The sequence below is a fragment of the Bombina bombina genome, chromosome 3 (assembly GCF_027579735.1).
Source record: "Bombina bombina isolate aBomBom1 chromosome 3, aBomBom1.pri, whole genome shotgun sequence".
Lineage (NCBI taxonomy): Eukaryota > Metazoa > Chordata > Amphibia > Anura > Bombinatoridae > Bombina > Bombina bombina.
Genome location: NC_069501.1, coordinates 766091857 through 766110844, shown reverse-complemented (window position 1 = coordinate 766110844; position 18988 = coordinate 766091857). Strand labels below are relative to the sequence as shown.

At 37.5% G+C, this 18988-nt stretch overlaps 1 protein-coding gene across 1 annotated transcript in view; it reads left to right on the top strand.

Annotated features, from left to right (window-relative positions):
* The window catches only part of LOC128652509 (pinopsin-like), a 469816-nt gene that overhangs the window by 371307 nt on the left and 79521 nt on the right, over positions 1-18988 (top strand). The window contains exon 4 of the mRNA XM_053705445.1: positions 15511-15529. Within this exon, the coding sequence (XP_053561420.1) occupies positions 15511-15529 (19 nt within the window). The remainder of the gene's footprint in view (positions 1-15510; positions 15530-18988) is intronic.

Below are 18988 nucleotides of genomic sequence, written 5' to 3'. Positions count from 1 at the left end.
TATTTTAGGTTTGTGGGGTGCTCATTTAGCTGTGTGTAGTACCTGTGGGATAAGATAGTTGCCTGAGATGCGGTGTCAATTAATCCAATGATAGGGTTGGAGATTGAATCTTGCAGCTCAACCAATACATAATACCTTCTTGCATTTTCTACCACTTCACACATAAAGTTGGCGTTATCATACATCTGTGGGCTTCGCCACATGTTACCTGAGTTTGCATGCTTTCCGATGCAGAAGAAATTTCATACCTACCCGTCTCCTCTATGACAGGGGCTGCTGGATTCTTGTGTACTGCATCTGTGGAAATAAGGTTAAGGGAATGCTGCAAAGGAAGAGGTTTGTTAATTTTTCCCGGATGAGGTTGCCTGTCATCACAGCTAAATTGTACATTTTTGGTCTGTGGGGAGAGAACATGATTAGTATCATTGATATTTATTACTACATTTTTTATATCTCTCCCCTTCAGGTGATACTGCAGTATTTATGACTGTGCCTGTGGTCCACTGCTGACCACTGGCTGTACCCCTAAAAAAGTATTGTTCGGTTGCTGAGCCGTAGAAAGTTGACTCATATTAGCGAATTGTTCGCTCAACCGATTTACCTCTACCCCTGGGCCTATCTCTTGGTGCCCCATGATAATGATTCCTGGACCATTGGGTTCCCTCAGAATCAGGGCCGCTATTTCTATTCTGGCGTGGTTGCCCCTGGGGTTCAGCTTGTTCAGTATTAGTACTTTGGGGAGCATTATATACCTGGGGTGTCTGGTTACCCTGAGAATATCTTCGCCGTCTATTATATCTACCCTTGCGCGGATACCAATTATTTGGTGAGTATTCTCTTTGTGAGTAATTATTTACCTGATTATGTCCCCCACTTTGGTTATAGTCTCCCTGCACCTCAACCCGTGTAGATGGTCTGTTTTGACTGGCCACTTCCGCGTAGGTTTTCTGTTTAGACTCCAAAATTGAGGGGTTTAGGTGACATCCTAGTTTCTGCCACAATTTTAGGTTTTGATTCCTTTTTAACCCTCTGCTCACTGGACTGCTGAATAGAGTATAATTTTGTACTCTCTTTGATCAGCCATTCCAATGAGCAGTCCTCATCAAAATCTCTAGTTAATTTTGATGGGTGTAGGCAATGCTTCAAAAAATAATTTTACAATTTCTGAGCCATCAAATCTGGGATTATCTTCAGCCATACTGTACGCATTTTTCAATTCAGAAAGGATTTCAATTGGACTCAGTTTTAGTGCGATATTGCCTGAATTCTTTTCTGCATTGTCGTTTTATCACACTCCAGGAATGAATATTCATATCCTTTAGTGAAGCAAATAATTTGTGATGTTTACTGTCAAATACCCAAGGCAGAAATTCAATTTTCAATTTCTCACTTGTAACATTCATTATAGCTAACGCATTTTCAAAAGCCTCTAAATGATCAATTACAGATGTTGTTCCCTTATTGGAGAATATAGGTACTGCACGTTGTACGAAGGTGATTATTTTATAAGAATCATATACTTTATCAGACTTACTTTGGGATTCTCTGTTAGAGTTTCCCTCCCCCGCACCAGCTGCGTTACAGCAGTCCTCTGGATTTATATCATGAGGTGACTGCCTATTTGGGAAATCTATTTATGACCCATTAGGGGTCATTTGTCTATACTGTTCCATATATTTCTGTACCTCGTCCCTGACGCGTTCGCTACAGGAGCTAGCATTATCTGCATTATTCTCACTGTTAATATAAGGGTTTTCATTATGGCGATATGACCTTTTTAAATCGCTTAATTCTCTCTGGCTTTGCGCAAGCTGTTTATTTAAATCTTGTATCTGTGCGAGTAAGTCTATGTTATGCTTATCTAAGGCGGTTAGGTTTTGGGCAAATTCATCCATTTTATTTTTGGCTATTTTTAAATCCTCTTGGCGTCCTGCGTGAGGACATGAATACTACCTTCTAGCTCCTGTATTTGCAATCGTTTGTCTATGACACAAAACAACATTTCGTCAATAATGCATATTAAAAGGGGCCAAGATTTTAGTATTAGTTTGTCTCGCTTTTTGAGAGTCTTGCATTGATTAATCATTAATAATTCCTGGAAGAATTCATTATCTTCAATCCACATATTATTGTTAACGGTAATAGCTTTAGCCCTAGTTTCAAGCATATCCATAAAATCACTTAATTCACCCGCAATATTAAACTTCCCTTTAATGTAACTTAAGATATCTTTCTTAAGGACCTGACCTTTAGTAATGGGTATTGTAATGGGACCATTTTCATCGCTATGTATAGAATTAAATGAGTTACTTCTGGCTACAGACATTATTATATTGGTTTAGTATTCAGTTAAATTAAAACGCTAATACAATTTTTGCCAATAAAAAGAGAGAAAAAAAATGATATATATGGGGGCGGAGCCTATGCTTGGAGCGGCCGGACATGTCTGCATGAAGCTCCTGTCTAATGTTTCTTATTTGGGCCCTATTTAACTATGAAGTTAAGATATTTCAACTACTATCTTCTCAATATTGGGTCCCTGCAACTACTTATGCGTTTGATTAACTCAACAGAAGCAGAGGATTGACGCCCTGACCTATGTTTTCCAAGTGCGCCACTCATGAATACTGATCGGCCATTCATGCTTTGTGGATAGAGACTTGTGTGGTGAAGGCTGCTGCTTACACCCCCCCCCAGGAATCTGGGTTACAAGGTACGCAGATACCAACGTGTGGTGCTCACTTTTACTGTTACATAACGGTACTGATTTATTTTCACTCATGCAACTAACGGACATGGAGGGAATCTATAGTGCAGTCCAAACACTCCTGGATGACTTTGAGCGCAAACTTTACGACCAGATGGAAATTTCGTTTAAACCCATACTCCCTGGTTGTGATACCCCTTTAAGAACCACTGCTTAATAGCACTTCCTCCCTATTTAAGGAAGTGCTATTACCTCACTCAGGGCCTGAAAATTAAAGTGGATTCTCACTTTATTGTTCCCTCTGTGAACAAGTTATCTTTGATATCTCCTTTCAGGTCCTTACTAACTTTGTACTTTGTGTCTCTAAAGTCTTAGCTGCTGCTCTACTTTGGATCTTGGTCTCTGACTGAAAATTTTCCCTGGATCCCTACGCCTACCAGAACTTCTTCCACACGTAAGCCAAAGTCGCGCTCACACAAGCGGTTACCGGATCACCGCTACCAGCTCAATCTCATGTCAGCTCTCTCCTAAGTGGTACTACCGCTCTCCACGCTACTACAGCCCTCTCAGTAGGAATAGGATCCGCCCTCCACGCTACTTTGGGTATCGTTATTTGTAAAGCAGTTAAGCCTCTCAAATTGTCTATTGAGTTTGTCTCCCTAAGTGGGGTGTATCTTCCCTGAATTAACCACCACATTGCTGGGGCTTTATAGCATGTATGCTGGGACTGTATATATTTTATGGTATGTTTGTGTGAGTGCGTGAAATTCTTGCTGACACTAAAATGAACGTTTATTCCGGATTATAACCTCTGAAGTATTCTATCTACTCATTTATATAAAGGTTTTCTCTCAATATAATTTATATTGAAATCATTGAGTCTATTTTGCTGCACAAGTACAATTAATTTCTTCTATCTCATCATATGAGATTTACCATTCTATGTTTTCAACTACAAAAGTAAAGTCTCACCTTGTGCAAGCTAGTAAAACAAGCTATTTTTACTTGCTGTAAACAAGAATAGAGCAACATAACCTTTATTTTCTAAATATATACTAATTGCTGTTTATAGTGAGACTGTATATCACACTGGTACTACATGGACTGATAGTCTGTCTAAGGACTGTGTGACTGAAGTAGCGACAACAGGGTCCAGCAATAGGAGGGAGCGAAAGACCTCGTGGTCCACTGACTCTCGGCGAATGAACCTGCGCATAGTAAATACAGAAGTGTGTGGGGAGAAAGCTACACGGGAACAGCTGCTGACCTCCAGCTATTTATCAACGGCTCTTAGGAGAGAAATTGTTGAAGAGACGTCCTTGTCTGGCTATACTGCTGTCTTGGGCCCAGGGGAGGCGGCCGATCCTCTGGAACATGATCAGTTGTATTTGGATGGTGAGATAGAGGACTATACAGAGAGCGTTATATGCCTAGGAGCCACACATTTCCTCAGCCATCAGGACGCAGTTAACACTATATCACAGGAGTCTAAATTGTGTTCAAGTGGCCTGAGTCTTCTTTATACTGCTCCAGATAGACTATATCAGAGGACAGTTCATTTTGAGAAACTCAGCAGAGAGTCAGCCCTACAGCGCTATTTTGTTTGTGGAGTATATTGTGATCACGTACTTCATATGTCCTGTACTATGTGTGAGACGATGCTTTTGAAATCTGGTAGTTGCAACGTATTTTCCAGAAAATGCATTGCCCACAAGAAGGGGGTTGGATAGTCGTTAGCCTTACCTTCTCACCTATTCTATAGATGTATGCTAGTTGCAGAAAAACTGTATATTACGTTTAATCAATGTTTCTAACTAGTGTGCTGTTAATGCTGTTTCTTTTTGTTAATATATATCTATGTACCTCAGCTGTAACTTATATTCAGGTCGCTGCCCATGTTTTCCATCCGGATTAGCAATAATCTGTCACCTATCTTTATTGTTGGTTTAGTCACCGGGGGATGCAGTAAATATTTCTATATATAACTTGTTTATAGGTAATAATCCTCTTCTGGTTTGTATGGGGATTGTTTGTACTATGAGGTAAATGTTCAGTTCAATACGCAGAAACTAGTCATCTGCTGTTTAAATTATAGAAGTTTTCATGTATAATATCTGACTAATAGTACCAGCCAGTACTGTCTGCAATAGTCCAATAAGCAGCATTTTTTCTAGTCAGTGTTACAATTTAGTCTCTGATATGCCTCCAACCATTAGACGAATCATTCAGTATTTTTGTGCTTCATCTTTTGCCATTACTGGAATCTCCACTAGAAGACAGTAGATCCCTGATATAATTCAATGCGCCCAAATACATTCCTTATAATCATATTTTGCAAAGGGTTAGTTTTTTTTGTTTTTTTGTTTTTTTTTAGTCGAAGGGGGATCCCTGTATGAGAGTGGGAAATAGCCCTCACTGGTCTTTCTTCATATAGAGCAACAATAGGGCCTCACATAATCATATCATTCTATCTATCCTTTCCCACACTGTTAAGGCCAAAGGAGTGTTATCACAGTTTTGCAGCTGGTATATAGGCTATTAAGCAGTACTCATGGTTTGCTGTATTCTTTACAACTTTTCCCTAATTTATATATACATTTATAGTTTTGAGGACCCAAAAAGGACCTTATATGTTAATCACTTTAAAAAGTGGCCAGTTTTTATGTTTCTTTTGACCACATAGGAATTATTACAATCTCAGTACTATTTTTGACTACTTAATGTTTTTGAACTGTAGGATGACATTAATGCTCCCCAATAGGGTTTGTTGTACTTAATATATTCCCAGTGAGGTATACTTTTGATAATTGCCCTTACGGGTTAAGGGCTTATGTTTGTTGTTACTATGATTTGTAATGTCATTTTATTTGCCTCAATAAAAATATTTTAAAATAAAAATGATATATATATATATATAATATATATATTATTTATTTTTTTTAAATAATATTAACTTTGAAATATGAAAAATAATATTTCAAAATATGAAAAATTTATATTTTTAATTAACTTTGAAAATATGAAAATTAATATTTTGATTAATTTCGAAATATGAAAATGTAATATTTTTATTAATCTTTCAAAAAATAATCTTTAATAATATTTCAAGATATTAATATCAATCCTCGAAATATAAAAATCAATATTTCAATTTTTCAAAAATGATATCTTCAAATATTAATATCGAATATGAAACTTTTTCTCTCTTTTATAATAATTTCTATTTACTACAAATATATGATATCAATATGATGGATTTTAATAAGTCTCAAACAGTGCCTCCAATATATTATGTCAGTATAGAAAATCTAAGTAGTGATCTCCAATAATACATCAGCTTATGGCAGGGTTATAACACAATACAAATAATAATTATACTTAAAATAGAAACCCTTAACCAACATGCATCTACTAAAACCATACAATTAATATAAATACCTGAATTCTTTTATTTAGTTAATATCCATGAACATTTTGAAATATATTTGCAATACCAGAATATGACACAATATTATATGCGCTTGAAAACAACTGTTAAGATATGTTATCCTTCTTACAAAACCCAGGAAGAATTTCCTTTAAAACCAGCAGAGCTGCATTTAAAACCATTCAGAGCTGCATTTAAAATATTACAATGAGACTTAAAGTACCAGCTACAAACATTCAGCAATACAATCCAAATACAATATTATTTAAAAACATCAGAACTTTCACAGATAGGTTACTTAGTCTACCAGATACAAATTTAAACAATAATACAATATACACTTCTGAATTATTATATATATTTGCATAGATAAAATAGTTTAAGATTTGGATTAGTTTAACAATACATAGGCTATGAAATGCTTACTTGAAATATAAACTATTTCCTTAAATCTGCTTATTATAATTTAACTGTAGTGACTATGCATATAACTTATCTTACCAATAACCTTGTATACTTTACCAAATAAACCATTCCATATCCAGTTTCCAATGTTTCTCAACAGATCCAATTTCACCTCAGAAATTCAAAATTGGGGATATTGCAATGTGTGCTTTAATAATAACCACAGTAGTTATTCCTTCAGGATTAGCCAGCCAGCCTCCATCAGTCTCTATGCTTGGGGTTAAATCATCTGATTTCCCCCCTCCCCTTTCTTGATCATTATCAGTCATTGGTGAGTATTGGAAACGCCCACGGAAGCCTTGTCTTGGATTGGTTCTTTGCAACTGAACATGGACTGGTGTACTTGGCAAAGTATGCTGTCAAGGAAATGCATCCTTGCAACAACCAATCATCTTGTGGCTGCCATTTCGCATCATAACACTAGGTGGCAGCAGACAGCACAGCACAGCAATACATTCAATACTATTTCTAAACATTTTACACTTAATTCAGTATTTCTATGAAATGGTTATTCATTTTATCATAATTTACTGCAACAACTACTCACAATATTTGTTTTGGATAAGTAATATCTTATGAGTTTTCTGATCATTTTTATATGAAATACAGTATATTATATTAAAATAATGTATCCTGTTTCTGAAATTAATGGCATGTATACATCTAAAATGTTTTCAGAGTTGTGTTTAAGCTTTCAAAAACATCTAGTGTATATAATCATATGACATGATTCAGATATCCCATGCAGGCATTCCATCTGAAAATAGAAAAATTATGTTACATATAATTAAATAATGGGATTATTACAGCTTGAATCTATTTTTCATATATCTATTAACTGCAGCAATTATTTATTTAATATAAAATGTACTATTTCAACATATATATACATATATGGGCTATTTGAATCATTCCAACATATATGAAGCTATTGGCATTATTTCTTCTTCAAAATGTATTTAATTTTACTTAAAGTCTAAATACAGTTGTTTTTAAATCACAGTGTAAGCCATGTGCTTTCTCTGTGTTATCTTAACCCAGACGCAATATTTAACATTTTGTATATTCCAGTGTTAGTAGCCACACAGCATGAGTCACTCAACAAATCTGTGCTAATTATCAGTCCCTTTTGGAAAATGCTTGCATTTTTCACATCTCTTCAGACGGATCAGCATCTCCATTGGAGGAAGCCCATATATGGGCATGTATCCTGATCTAGGTATCAGAATGCTTTCTTTTATCAATGGTTCCCAGGCAATCACACATATGGTTTCTGAAATTGTTGTTATATTTTAATTAAACCAAATGTTCTTTTGTTCTCACTTTAGCTAGGAATGTCTCTTTTAAAGGGACATACTACTCATATGCTAATAACTGTAAAAAGCTGACAGGAAAATATCACCTTAGCATCTCTATGTAAAATGGAAGATATTTTACCTCACAATTTCCTCAGCTCAGCAGAGTAAGTTCTGTGTAAAAAGTTATACTCAGCTGCTCCCAGCTGCAGGTAAAAAAATAAAAAAAATGGAGAAATGAACAGCAGCCAATCAGCATCAGCAGTGCTGAGGTCATGAACTCTTACTGTGATCTCATGAGATTTGACTTAACTCTCATGAGATTTCATAGTAAGCTTCCTTTACCTGATTGGTGAAATAATATGAGAGTGCACGATGCTAGTCCCTTCAGATGTCCCAGGACAAACACACTAAAATGCTGCTTAGAAATCCTTTACAATGGGAGGTGGCTACTTAGGAACTTTTGAGGTAAAATATCTTTCTTTTTTACATAGAGATGTTCAGGTGATATTTTCTAATCAGCTTTTTACAACTATGCTACATCACTTTCAAGTGTTTAAACATTTGGGTATTATGGCCCTTTAAAGTAATCTTTATGAGTTTCCTGTGTAATTGAAAAAGTGGGGGAGAATTAAACATGTTTGAAGTCAGTTTGTCTGACAGAAATGAATCATTTCTACTGACCAGTCAGATCTGAATGAATATAATTGTATTGCATAGCCTTAAAATATATGATTAAAATATATATATTTATTAACTTTACATATACCTTGACAGTAGTAATATATTCTGCATTCACACCACACAAGGGACAGTTCTCATCTAATGTGTTACAATTGATCTCTGTTATCATGACTATTTGGGAAGAATGTTCACAGATTTCTCTATTCATTTGGTCTTTGATTGCTAACAACAGTTTCATACAATTCTGTAATTTTAACTTTTCTTTTGTTAAACAAAACCTCTTTTTATCAATAAGCTTATTTTCATTCTCAAATTGCAACCATAAATCATTCAGTCTTTTAACTATATTAGTATTTTCATCAATAACAGGTTCAAATGTGCTACATTTTGCATATTTAATAATTAATTCCATGCTCACACTTTGAAGTGTTTTCAGACTGCCAGCAAATCAGATTCATGTCCTGGGTGATATGATTTTCTCTGCGTCCGGTTCGACTGATCCCTAGGTATTCACCTAAATGCCTCTTGGATCTAGTCCTGGCCAGGGACTTATTGCTGAAGCGCAGAGCAACAGAAAAACAGAAAAACTAGGTTCAATTTTTGTCCAAAAAATCACTCTTGTATTATAAAAAAGAACATGGATTTGTCCCCCCTTTAAAACAAGTCTAGTTGTTATTACGGGTTTTTACAAACCCGGCGTTAACCGCAACAAAGTGAGTGAAGAGCAAACTTTCCACATCTCACCTCAATACCAGCGCTGCTTACGTTAGTGGTGAGCTGTTAAAACGTGCTCAAGCACGATTTCCCCACCTGCAAAAAAGCAGCGCAAAGCTCCTAACGCAGCCCCATTGATTCCTATGGGGAAATACATTTATGTCTACACCTAACATGAACCCCAAGTCTAAACACCCCTAATTTTACACTTATTAACCCCTAATCTGCCGTCCCTGACATTGCCGACACCTGCATTATATTATTAACCCCTAGTCTGCTTCTCCGGACACCGCCGCCATGTACATTATACTTATGAACCCCTAATCTGCTGCCCACAAAATTGCCGACACCTACATTATATTTATTAACCCCTAATCTGCCGCCCCCAACGTCGCCACCCCTATAATAAACATATTAACCCCTAAACCTGTTTAACCCTAACCCTCTAACTTAAATATAATTTAAATAAATCTAAATAGAATTACTATCATTAACTAAATAATTCCTATTTAAAACTAAATACTTACCTATAAAATAAACCCTAAGCTAGCCAAAATATAACTAATAGTTACATTGTATCTAGCTTAGGGTTTATATTTATTTTACAGGCAAGTTTGTATTTATTTTAACTAGGTACAATAGTTATTAAATAGTTATTAACTATTTAATAACTACCTAGTTAAAATAAAGACAAATTTACCTTTAAAATAAAACCTAAGTTACAATTACACCTAACACTACACTACAATTAAATAAATTACCTAAATTAAATACAATTAATTACAATTAAATAAAATTATCTAAAGTAAACCCCCCACACTAAATTACAGAAAATAATAAAGAAATTACAAGATTTTTAAACTAATTACACCTAATCTAATCCCCCTAACAAAATAAAAAGCCCCCCAAAATAAAAAACCCTACCCTAAATTACAAATAGCCCTTAAAAGGGCCTTTTGCGGGGCATTGCCCCAAAGTAATTAGCTCTTTTACCTTGAAAAACATTACAATTCCCCCCAACATTAAAACCCACCACCCACACAACCAACCCTACTCTAAAACCCACCCAAGACCCCCTTAAAAAAAACTAACACTAACCCCTTGAGGATCACCTTACCGGGAGACGTCTTCACCCAACCGGGCAGAAGTGGTCCTCCAGACGGGCAGAAGTCTTCATCCAACCGGGCAGAAGTGGTCCTCCAGACGGGCAGAAGTCTTCATCCATCCGGCATCTTCTATCTTCATCCATCTTCAAGACATCTGATGCGGAGCATCCCCTTCTTTCCATGGCCAATGACTGAATGAAGGTTCCTTTAAATGACATCATCAAATATGGCGTCCTTTCAATTCCGATTGGCTGATAGAATTCTATCAGCCAATCAGAATTAAGGTAGAAAAAATCCTATTGGCTGATGCAATCAGCCAATAGGATTGAACTGGCATTCTATTGGCTGATTGGAACAGCCAAAAGAATGCAAGCTCAATCCTATTGGCTGATTGGATCAGCCAATAGGATTGAACTTCAATCCTATTGGCTGATTGCATCAACCAATAGGATGTTTTCTACCGTAATTCTGATTGGCTGATAGAATTCTATGATGATGTCATTTAAAGGAACCTTCATTCATTCGTCAGCCGTGGAAAGAAGCGGATGCTCCGCATCGGATGTCTTGAAGATGGACCCGCTCCGCGCCGGATGAATGAAGATAGAAGATGCCGTCTGGTTGAAGACTTCTGCCCGTCTGGAGGGCCACTTCTGCCTGGTTGGATGAAGACTTCTCCCGGCTTTGTTGAGGACTTCGGCCCAGTTGGGTGAAGACGGCTCCCGGTAAGGTGATCTTCAGGGGTTTAGTGTTAGTTTTTTTTAAGGGGGAATTGGGTGGGTTTTAGAGTAGGGTTGGTTGTGTGGGTTTTAATGTTGGGGGGTATTTGTATTTTTTTTTACAGGGAAAAGAGCTGATTACTTTCGGGCAAAGCCCCGCAAAAGACCCTTTTAAGGGCTATTTGTAATTTAGTGTAGGGTAGAGCTTTTTTTATCTTGGGGGACTTTTTTATTTTGTTAGGGGGATTAGATTAGGTGTAATTAGTTTAAAAATTTTGTAATTTGTAATTTGTTTATTATTTACTGTAATTTAGTGGTGGTTTTGTTTTCGTACTTTAGATAATTTTATTTAATTGTAATTAATTGCATTTAATTTAGTTAATTTAGTGTTAGGTGTAATTGTAACTTAGGTTATGTTTTATTTTACAGGTACTTTTGTATTTATTTTAGCTATGTAGTTATTAAATAGTTAATAACTATTTAATAACTATTGTACCTAGTTAAAATAAATACAAACTTGCCTGTAAAATAAAAATAAACCCTAAGATAGCTACAATGTAACTATTAGTTATATTGTAGCTAGCTTAGGGTTTATTTTACAGGTAAGTATTTAGTTTTAAATAGGAATTATTTAGTTATTTGTAGTAATTTTATTTAGAGTTATTTAAATTATATTTAAGTTAGGGGGGTTAGGGTTAGGGTTAGACTTAGGTTTAGGGGTTAATACATTTAATATAGTGGCGGCGACGTTGGGGGTGGCAGATTAGGGGTTAATAAATGTAGATAGGTGTCGGCGATGTTAGGGACGGAAGATTAGTGGCTAATAATATTTAACTAGTGTTTGCGATGAGGGAGTGCGGTGGTTTAGGGGTTAATATATTTATTATAGTTGCGGCGATGTCCGGTTTGGCAGATTAGGGGTTAAAATATTTATTTTAGTGTTTGCGATGTGCGGGGACCTCGGCTTAGGGGTTAATAGGTAGTTTATGGGTGTTAGTGTACTTTTAAGCACTTTAGTTAAGAGTTTTATGCTACAGCGTTGTAGTGTAAAACTCTTAACTACTGACTTTAAAATGCGGTACCAAGCTTGACAGGAGAGGGTCTACCCCTCACTTTTGGCAATGCAAACTTTTATTACAATGAGGTTATATAAACATTAATACAATATATGCAGATTAAAATGAATTACAATATAAAATACAATCTGCGTCTAAAATCTGTATAATTGTTACAAATTGTATTTGGCCCTAAGTTACAATGTATTTATCCTGAAAAATAGATTTTGAAAACACCTTAAAAGAATACACAGTATTTAGTAAAAGTAGAATATATCTCGTCTTCTCTTGTGCTGGTAAAACCAAGTTGTGTCCTTGTGTACTTTCCATTAAGTGTATGCTATAAGCAAATATATTCTACTTGTACACAAGGACACAACTTGGTTTTACCAGCACAAGAGAAGACGAGATATATTCTACTTTTACTAAATACTGTGTATTCTTTTAAGGTGTTTTCAAAATCAATTTGTAACAATTATACAGATTTTAGACGCAGATTGTATTTTATACACTGTTTGTACTATCATTGTTTGTACAATCGTTTTTTTCTGATCATCTTGTTTGTGATTGGTCTGACGTTGACCAATCAATTTTCTTGGCAGGCTTTTTAAATGTGCTTTTGTACTATTTGTGTTATATACCTTTTCTGATGAAACGGCCAGGAGCTTGTGGCCGAGAAACACGTAAAAGCTCACCCCAAATTAAGGCCTAGATTTAGAGTTCGGCGGTAGCCGTCAAAACCAGCGTTAGAGGCTCCTAACGCTGGTTTTGGGCGCCCGCTGGTATTTGGAGTCAGTCAGGAAAGGGTCTAACGCTCACTTTTCAGCCGCGACTTTTCCATACCGCAGATCCCCCTACGCCATTTGCGTAGCCTATCTTTTCAATGGGATCTTTCTAACGCTGGTATTTAGAGTCGTTTCTGCAGTGAGCGTTAGAGCTCTAACGACAAGATTCCAGCCGCAGAAAATAGCAGGAGTTAAGAGCTTTCTGGCTAACGCCGGTTTCTAAAGCTCTTAACTACTGTACCCTAAAGTACACTAACACCCATAAACTACCTATGTACCCCTAAACCGAGGTCCCCCCACATCGCCGCCACTCGATTAAAATTTTTAACCCCTAATCTGCCGACCGCCACCTACGTTATACTTATGTACCCCTAATCTGCTGCCCCTAACACCGCCGACCCCTGTATTATATCTATTAACCCCTAACTTGCCCCCCACAACGTCGCCGCAAGCTACTTAAAATAATTAACCCCTAATCTTCCGACCGCAAATCGCCGCCACCTACGTTATCCCTATGTACCCCTAATCTGCTACCCCTAACATCGCCGACCCCTATGTTATATTTATTAACCCCTAATCTGCCCCCCACAACGTCGCCGACACCTACCTACACTTATTAACCCCTAATCTGCCGAGCGGACCTGAGCGCTACTATAATAAAGTTATTAACCCCTAATCCGCCTCACTAACCCTATCATAAATAGTATTAACCCCTAATCTGCCCTCCCTAACATCGCCGACACCTAACTTCAATTATTAACCCCTAATCTTCCGACCGGAGCTCACCGCTATTCTAATAAATGTATTAACCCCTAAAGCTAAGTCTAACCCTAACACTAACACCCCCCTAAGTTAAATATAATTTTTATCTAACGAAATAAATTAACTCTTATTAAATAAATAATTCCTATTTAAAGCTAAATACTTACCTGTAAAATACATCCTAATATAGCTACAATATAAATTATAATTATATTATAGCTATTTTAGGATTAATATTTATTTTACAGGCAACTTTGTAATTATTTTAACCAGGTACAATAGCTATTAAATAGTTAAGAACTATTTAATAGTTACCTAGTTAAAATAATTACAAATTTACCTGTAAAATAAATCCTAACCTAAGATATAATTAAACCTAACACTACCCTATCAATAAAATAATTAAATAAACTACCTACAATTACCTACAATTAACCTAACACTACACTATCAATAAATTAATTAAACACAATTGCTACAAATAAATAAAATTAAATAAACTATCTAAAGTACAAAAAATAAAAAAGAACTAAGTTACAGAAAATAATAAAATATTTACAAACATAATAAAAATATTACAACAATTTTAAACTAATTACACCTACTCTAAGCCCCCTAATAAAATAACAAAGCCCCCCAAAATAAAAAATTCCCTACCCTATTCTAAAATACAAATATTACAAGCTCTTTTACCTTACCAGCCCTGAACAGGGCCCTTTGCGGGGCATGCCCCAAGAATTTCAGCTCTTTTGCCTGTAAAAAAAAACATACAATACCCCCCCCCAACATTACAACCCACCACCCACATACCCCTAATCTAACCCAAACCCCCCTTAAATAAACCTAACACTACCCCCCTGATGATCTTCCTACCTTGTCTTCACCATGCCAGGTTCACCGATCCGTCCTGGCTCCAAGATCTTCATCCAACCCAAGCGTGGGCTAGACATCCACTGAAGAAGTCCAGAAGAGGGTCCAAAGTCTTCCTCCTATCCGGCAAGAAGAGGACATCCGGACCGGCAAACATCTTCTCCAAGCGGCATCTTCTATCTTCTTCCATCCGATGACGACCGGCTCCATCTTGAAGACGTCCAGCGCGGATCCATCCTCTTCTTCCGACGACTAGACGACGAATGACGGTTCCTTTAAGGGACGTCATCCAAGATGGCGTCCCTCGAATTCCGATTGGCTGATAGGATTCTATCAGCCAATCGGAATTAAGGTAGGAATTTTCTGATTGGCTGATGGAATCAGCCAATCAGAATATAGTTCAATCCGATTGGCTGATCCAATCAGCCAATCAGATTGAGCTCGCATTCTATTGGCTGATCGGAACAGCCAATAGAATGCGAGCTCAATCTGATTGGCTGATTGGATCAGCCAATCGGATTGAACTTGATTCTGATTGGCTGATTCCATCAGCCAATCAGAAAATTCCTACCTTAATTCCGATTGGCTGATAGAATCCTATCAGCCAATCGGAATTCGAGGGACGCCATCTTGGATGACGTCCCTTAAAGGAACCGTCATTCGTCGTCTAGTCGTCGGAAGAAGAGGATGGATCCGCGCTGGAGGTCTTCAAGATGGAGCCGGTCGTCATCGGATGGAAGAAGATAGAAGATGCCGCTTGGAGAAGATGTTTGCCGGTCCGGATGTCCTCTTCTTGCCGGATAGGAGGAAGACTTTGGACCCTCTTCTGGACTTCTTCAGTGGATGTCTAGCCCACGCTTGGGTTGGATGAAGATCTTGGAGCCAGGACGGATCGGTGAACCTGGCATGGTGAAGACAAGGTAGGAAGATCATCAGGGGGGTAGTGTTAGGTTTATTTAAGGGGGGTTTGGGTTAGATTAGGGGTATGTGGGTGGTGGGTTGTAATGTTGGGGGGGGGTATTGTATGTTTTTTTTTACAGGCAAAAGAGCTGAAATTCTTGGGGCATGCCCCGCAAAGGGCCCTGTTCAGGGCTGGTAAGGTAAAAGAGCTTGTAATATTTGTATTTTAGAATAGGGTAGGGAATTTTTTATTTTGGGGGGCTTTGTTATTTTATTAGGGGGCTTAGAGTAGGTGTAATTAGTTTAAAATTGTTGTAATATTTTTATTATGTTTGTAAATATTTTATTATTTTCTGTAACTTAGTTCTTTTTTATTTTTTGTACTTTAGATAGTTTATTTAATTTTATTTATTTGTAGCAATTGTGTTTAATTAATTTATTGATAGTGTAGTGTTAGGTTAATTGTAGGTAATTGTAGGTAGTTTATTTAATTATTTTATTGATAGGGTAGTGTTAGGTTTAATTATATCTTAGGTTATGATTTATTTTACAGGTAAATTTGTAATTATTTTAACTAGGTAACTATTAAATAGTTCTTAACTATTTAATAGCTATTGTACCTGGTTAAAATAATTACAAAGTTGCCTGTAAAATAAATATTAATCCTAAAATAGCTATAATATAATTATAATTTATATTGTAGCTATATTAGGATTTATTTTACAGGTAAGTATTTAGCTTTAAATAGGAATCATTTATTTAATAAGAGTTAATTTATTTCGTTAGATAAAAATTATATTTAACTTAGGGGGGTGTTAGTGTTAGGGTTAGACTTAGCTTTAGGGTTTAATCCATTTATTAGAATAGCGGTGAGCTCCGGTCGGCAGATTAGGGGTTAATAAGTGTAGGTAGGTGTCGGCGACGTTGTGGGGGGCAGATTAGGGGTTAATAAATATAACATAGGGGTCGGCGATGTTAGGGGTAGCAGATTAGGGGTACATAGGGATAACGTAGGTGGCGGCGATTTGCGGTCGGAAGATTAGGGGTTAATTATTTTAAGTAGCTTGCGGCGACGTTGTGGGGGGCAAGTTAGGGGTTAATAGATATAATACAGGGGTCGGCGGTGTTAGGGGCAGCAGATTAGGGGTACATAGGGATAACGTAGGTGGCGGCGGTTTACGGAGCGGCAGATTAGGGGTTAAAAGTGTAATGCAGGGGTCAGCGATAGCGGGGGCGGCAGATTAGGGGTTAATAAGTGTAAGGTTAGGGGTGTTTAGACTCGGGGTACATGTTAGGGTGTTAGGTGCAGACGTAGGAAGTGTTTCCCCATAGGAAACAATGGGGCTGCGTTAGGAGCTGAACGCTGCTTTTTTGCAGGTGTTAGGTTTTTTTTCAGCTCAAACAGTCCATTGTTTCCTATGGGAGAATCGTGCACGAGCACGTTTTTGATGCCGGCCGCGTCCGTAAGCAACTCTGGTATCGAGAGTTGCATTTGCGGTAAAAATGCTCTACGCTCCTTTTTTGGAGCCTAACGCAGCATTTGTTTGAACTCTCGATACCAGAGTTAAATTTATGGTGCGGCCAGAAAAAAACCCGCGGAGCGTTAACAGCCCTTTTACCGCCGAACTCTAAATCTAGGCCAAAGTGTTTTTACTTTTTTACACTAAGCCTTGTATCATTTGGCTTTTTTATCTTTGCTTGCCAAGTTTTTTTCACTACCAGCAGAGTTTTTTATCGAGTGTAGCTCTGCCGAGGACTGTTTTCTCATTACCAGCTTGCAGCGTTGATTACACACAGAGAGCAGCTGCACGTTGTCTCTTCCCACAGCACAGCTACAGAGGTTTTGGACTCGATCTATTGAGGAGAGCCCACAGCCGTCCGCTCAGGATTTCGGATGTCATCTGGCACAGCGTACTGACTGCTGTAAAAACGTCAGCCTGCCTATTCGCACCACTTTCAATAAGGGTGCCAATACTCTTGTGAGTATATTTCTATTTGTCTTCACTTTCACTGTGATTCTCTCTAATACGAAACCTACTTGCACAATGAGGCGCTGTCTTTTTTTGCATCATTTCTAGATATTGGGTCCTGATCAGACACCGCCAAGACCAGCTGCCGATTGCACTTTGAACATTTCCTTTTGAACACTTCCACTGGGATGATAAAGATTTCTAGCATTTTATTTCAGAAATACTGACGATTCCAGCTACCAACTTTCATCACCACTTTTTGGACTCATATCACGATAAGCTTTTTTCTTCATTTATTTTTGGGTTATTATTACAGTTTATATCATATATGCTATATTTTGCATCATTTTAGCTGCTTGATTATTATTGCTGATCCAGTAACCGCATTTGGGCCGCCTTGCACAAAGGTTCATATATATATTTCTAATAATCCAATATTGGATTTATATTTAGGGTTATTTCACACATATTATAAAATTTACACCTTTCACATTGGTTACTTCACTCAGTGGCACACCTCAACTATTATTATTGTTTTCTTTGTAACTGCACTATTTAACACCGTATGAGGATTAATTAATCATTTCGAGTTCATTATCTGCCAGTTTCAGAATTTGATTTTTATTTTTTGCCCCAGGCGCACGCTATTACCATTTTTTATATTTGGTATTTTATCTGTTTAATAAATTTAATATAGTGGCGGCGACGTTGGGTATGGCAGAGGTGTAGGGGCAGCAGATTAGGGGTTAATAAGTATAATGTAGGGGGCGGCGGTGTAGGGGCAGCAGATTAAGGGTTAATAATTATAATGTAGGTGGTGGTGGTGTAGGGGCAGCAGATTAGTGGTTAATAAGTATAATGTAGGTAGCGGCGGTGTAGGGGCAGCAGATTAGGGATTAATAAGTATAATGTTAGTTGGTGGCGGTGTAGAGGGGCAGATTAGGGGTTAATAAGTATAATAAAGGTGGCGGCGGTGTAGGGGCAGCAGAATTGGGGTTAATAAGTATAATGTAGGTTGCTGCTGTGTAGGGGGGGGCAGATTAGGGGTTAATAAGTATGATGTAGGTGGCAGCGGTGTAGGGGGGCATATTAGGGGTTAATAAGTATAATGTAGGTGGCGATGGGCTCTGGGAGCAGCAGGATAGGGGTTAATACGTTTATTAGAGTGGCGGTGGGCTCCAGGAGCAGCGGTTTAGGGGTTAATAACTTTATTTAGTTGCAGCGGGGTCTGTGAGCAGTGGTATAGGGGGTAAACAGTTTAGTGTAGTGTGGGTGTTTAGTGACAGGGTACCAATAAAGCATGGAAAAAAACTAAGAGCAGCGAGATCGATAACTGTTAGTTAACAACAGTCCGCTGCTCATCGCCCAGTACTTGGTGCGCGTCTTTTTGACAGCTTTTTTGGTAACTTTGGAGAACATATTCAGGTCCGCGGCAGCGATGTTAGGTGAACTTAGGTAAGCGTATTGGTGCCGTCGAATGCAAGTAAGTTGATGGCTTGATGAGTAGATGCCAGTATCTCCAAACTCTCTTA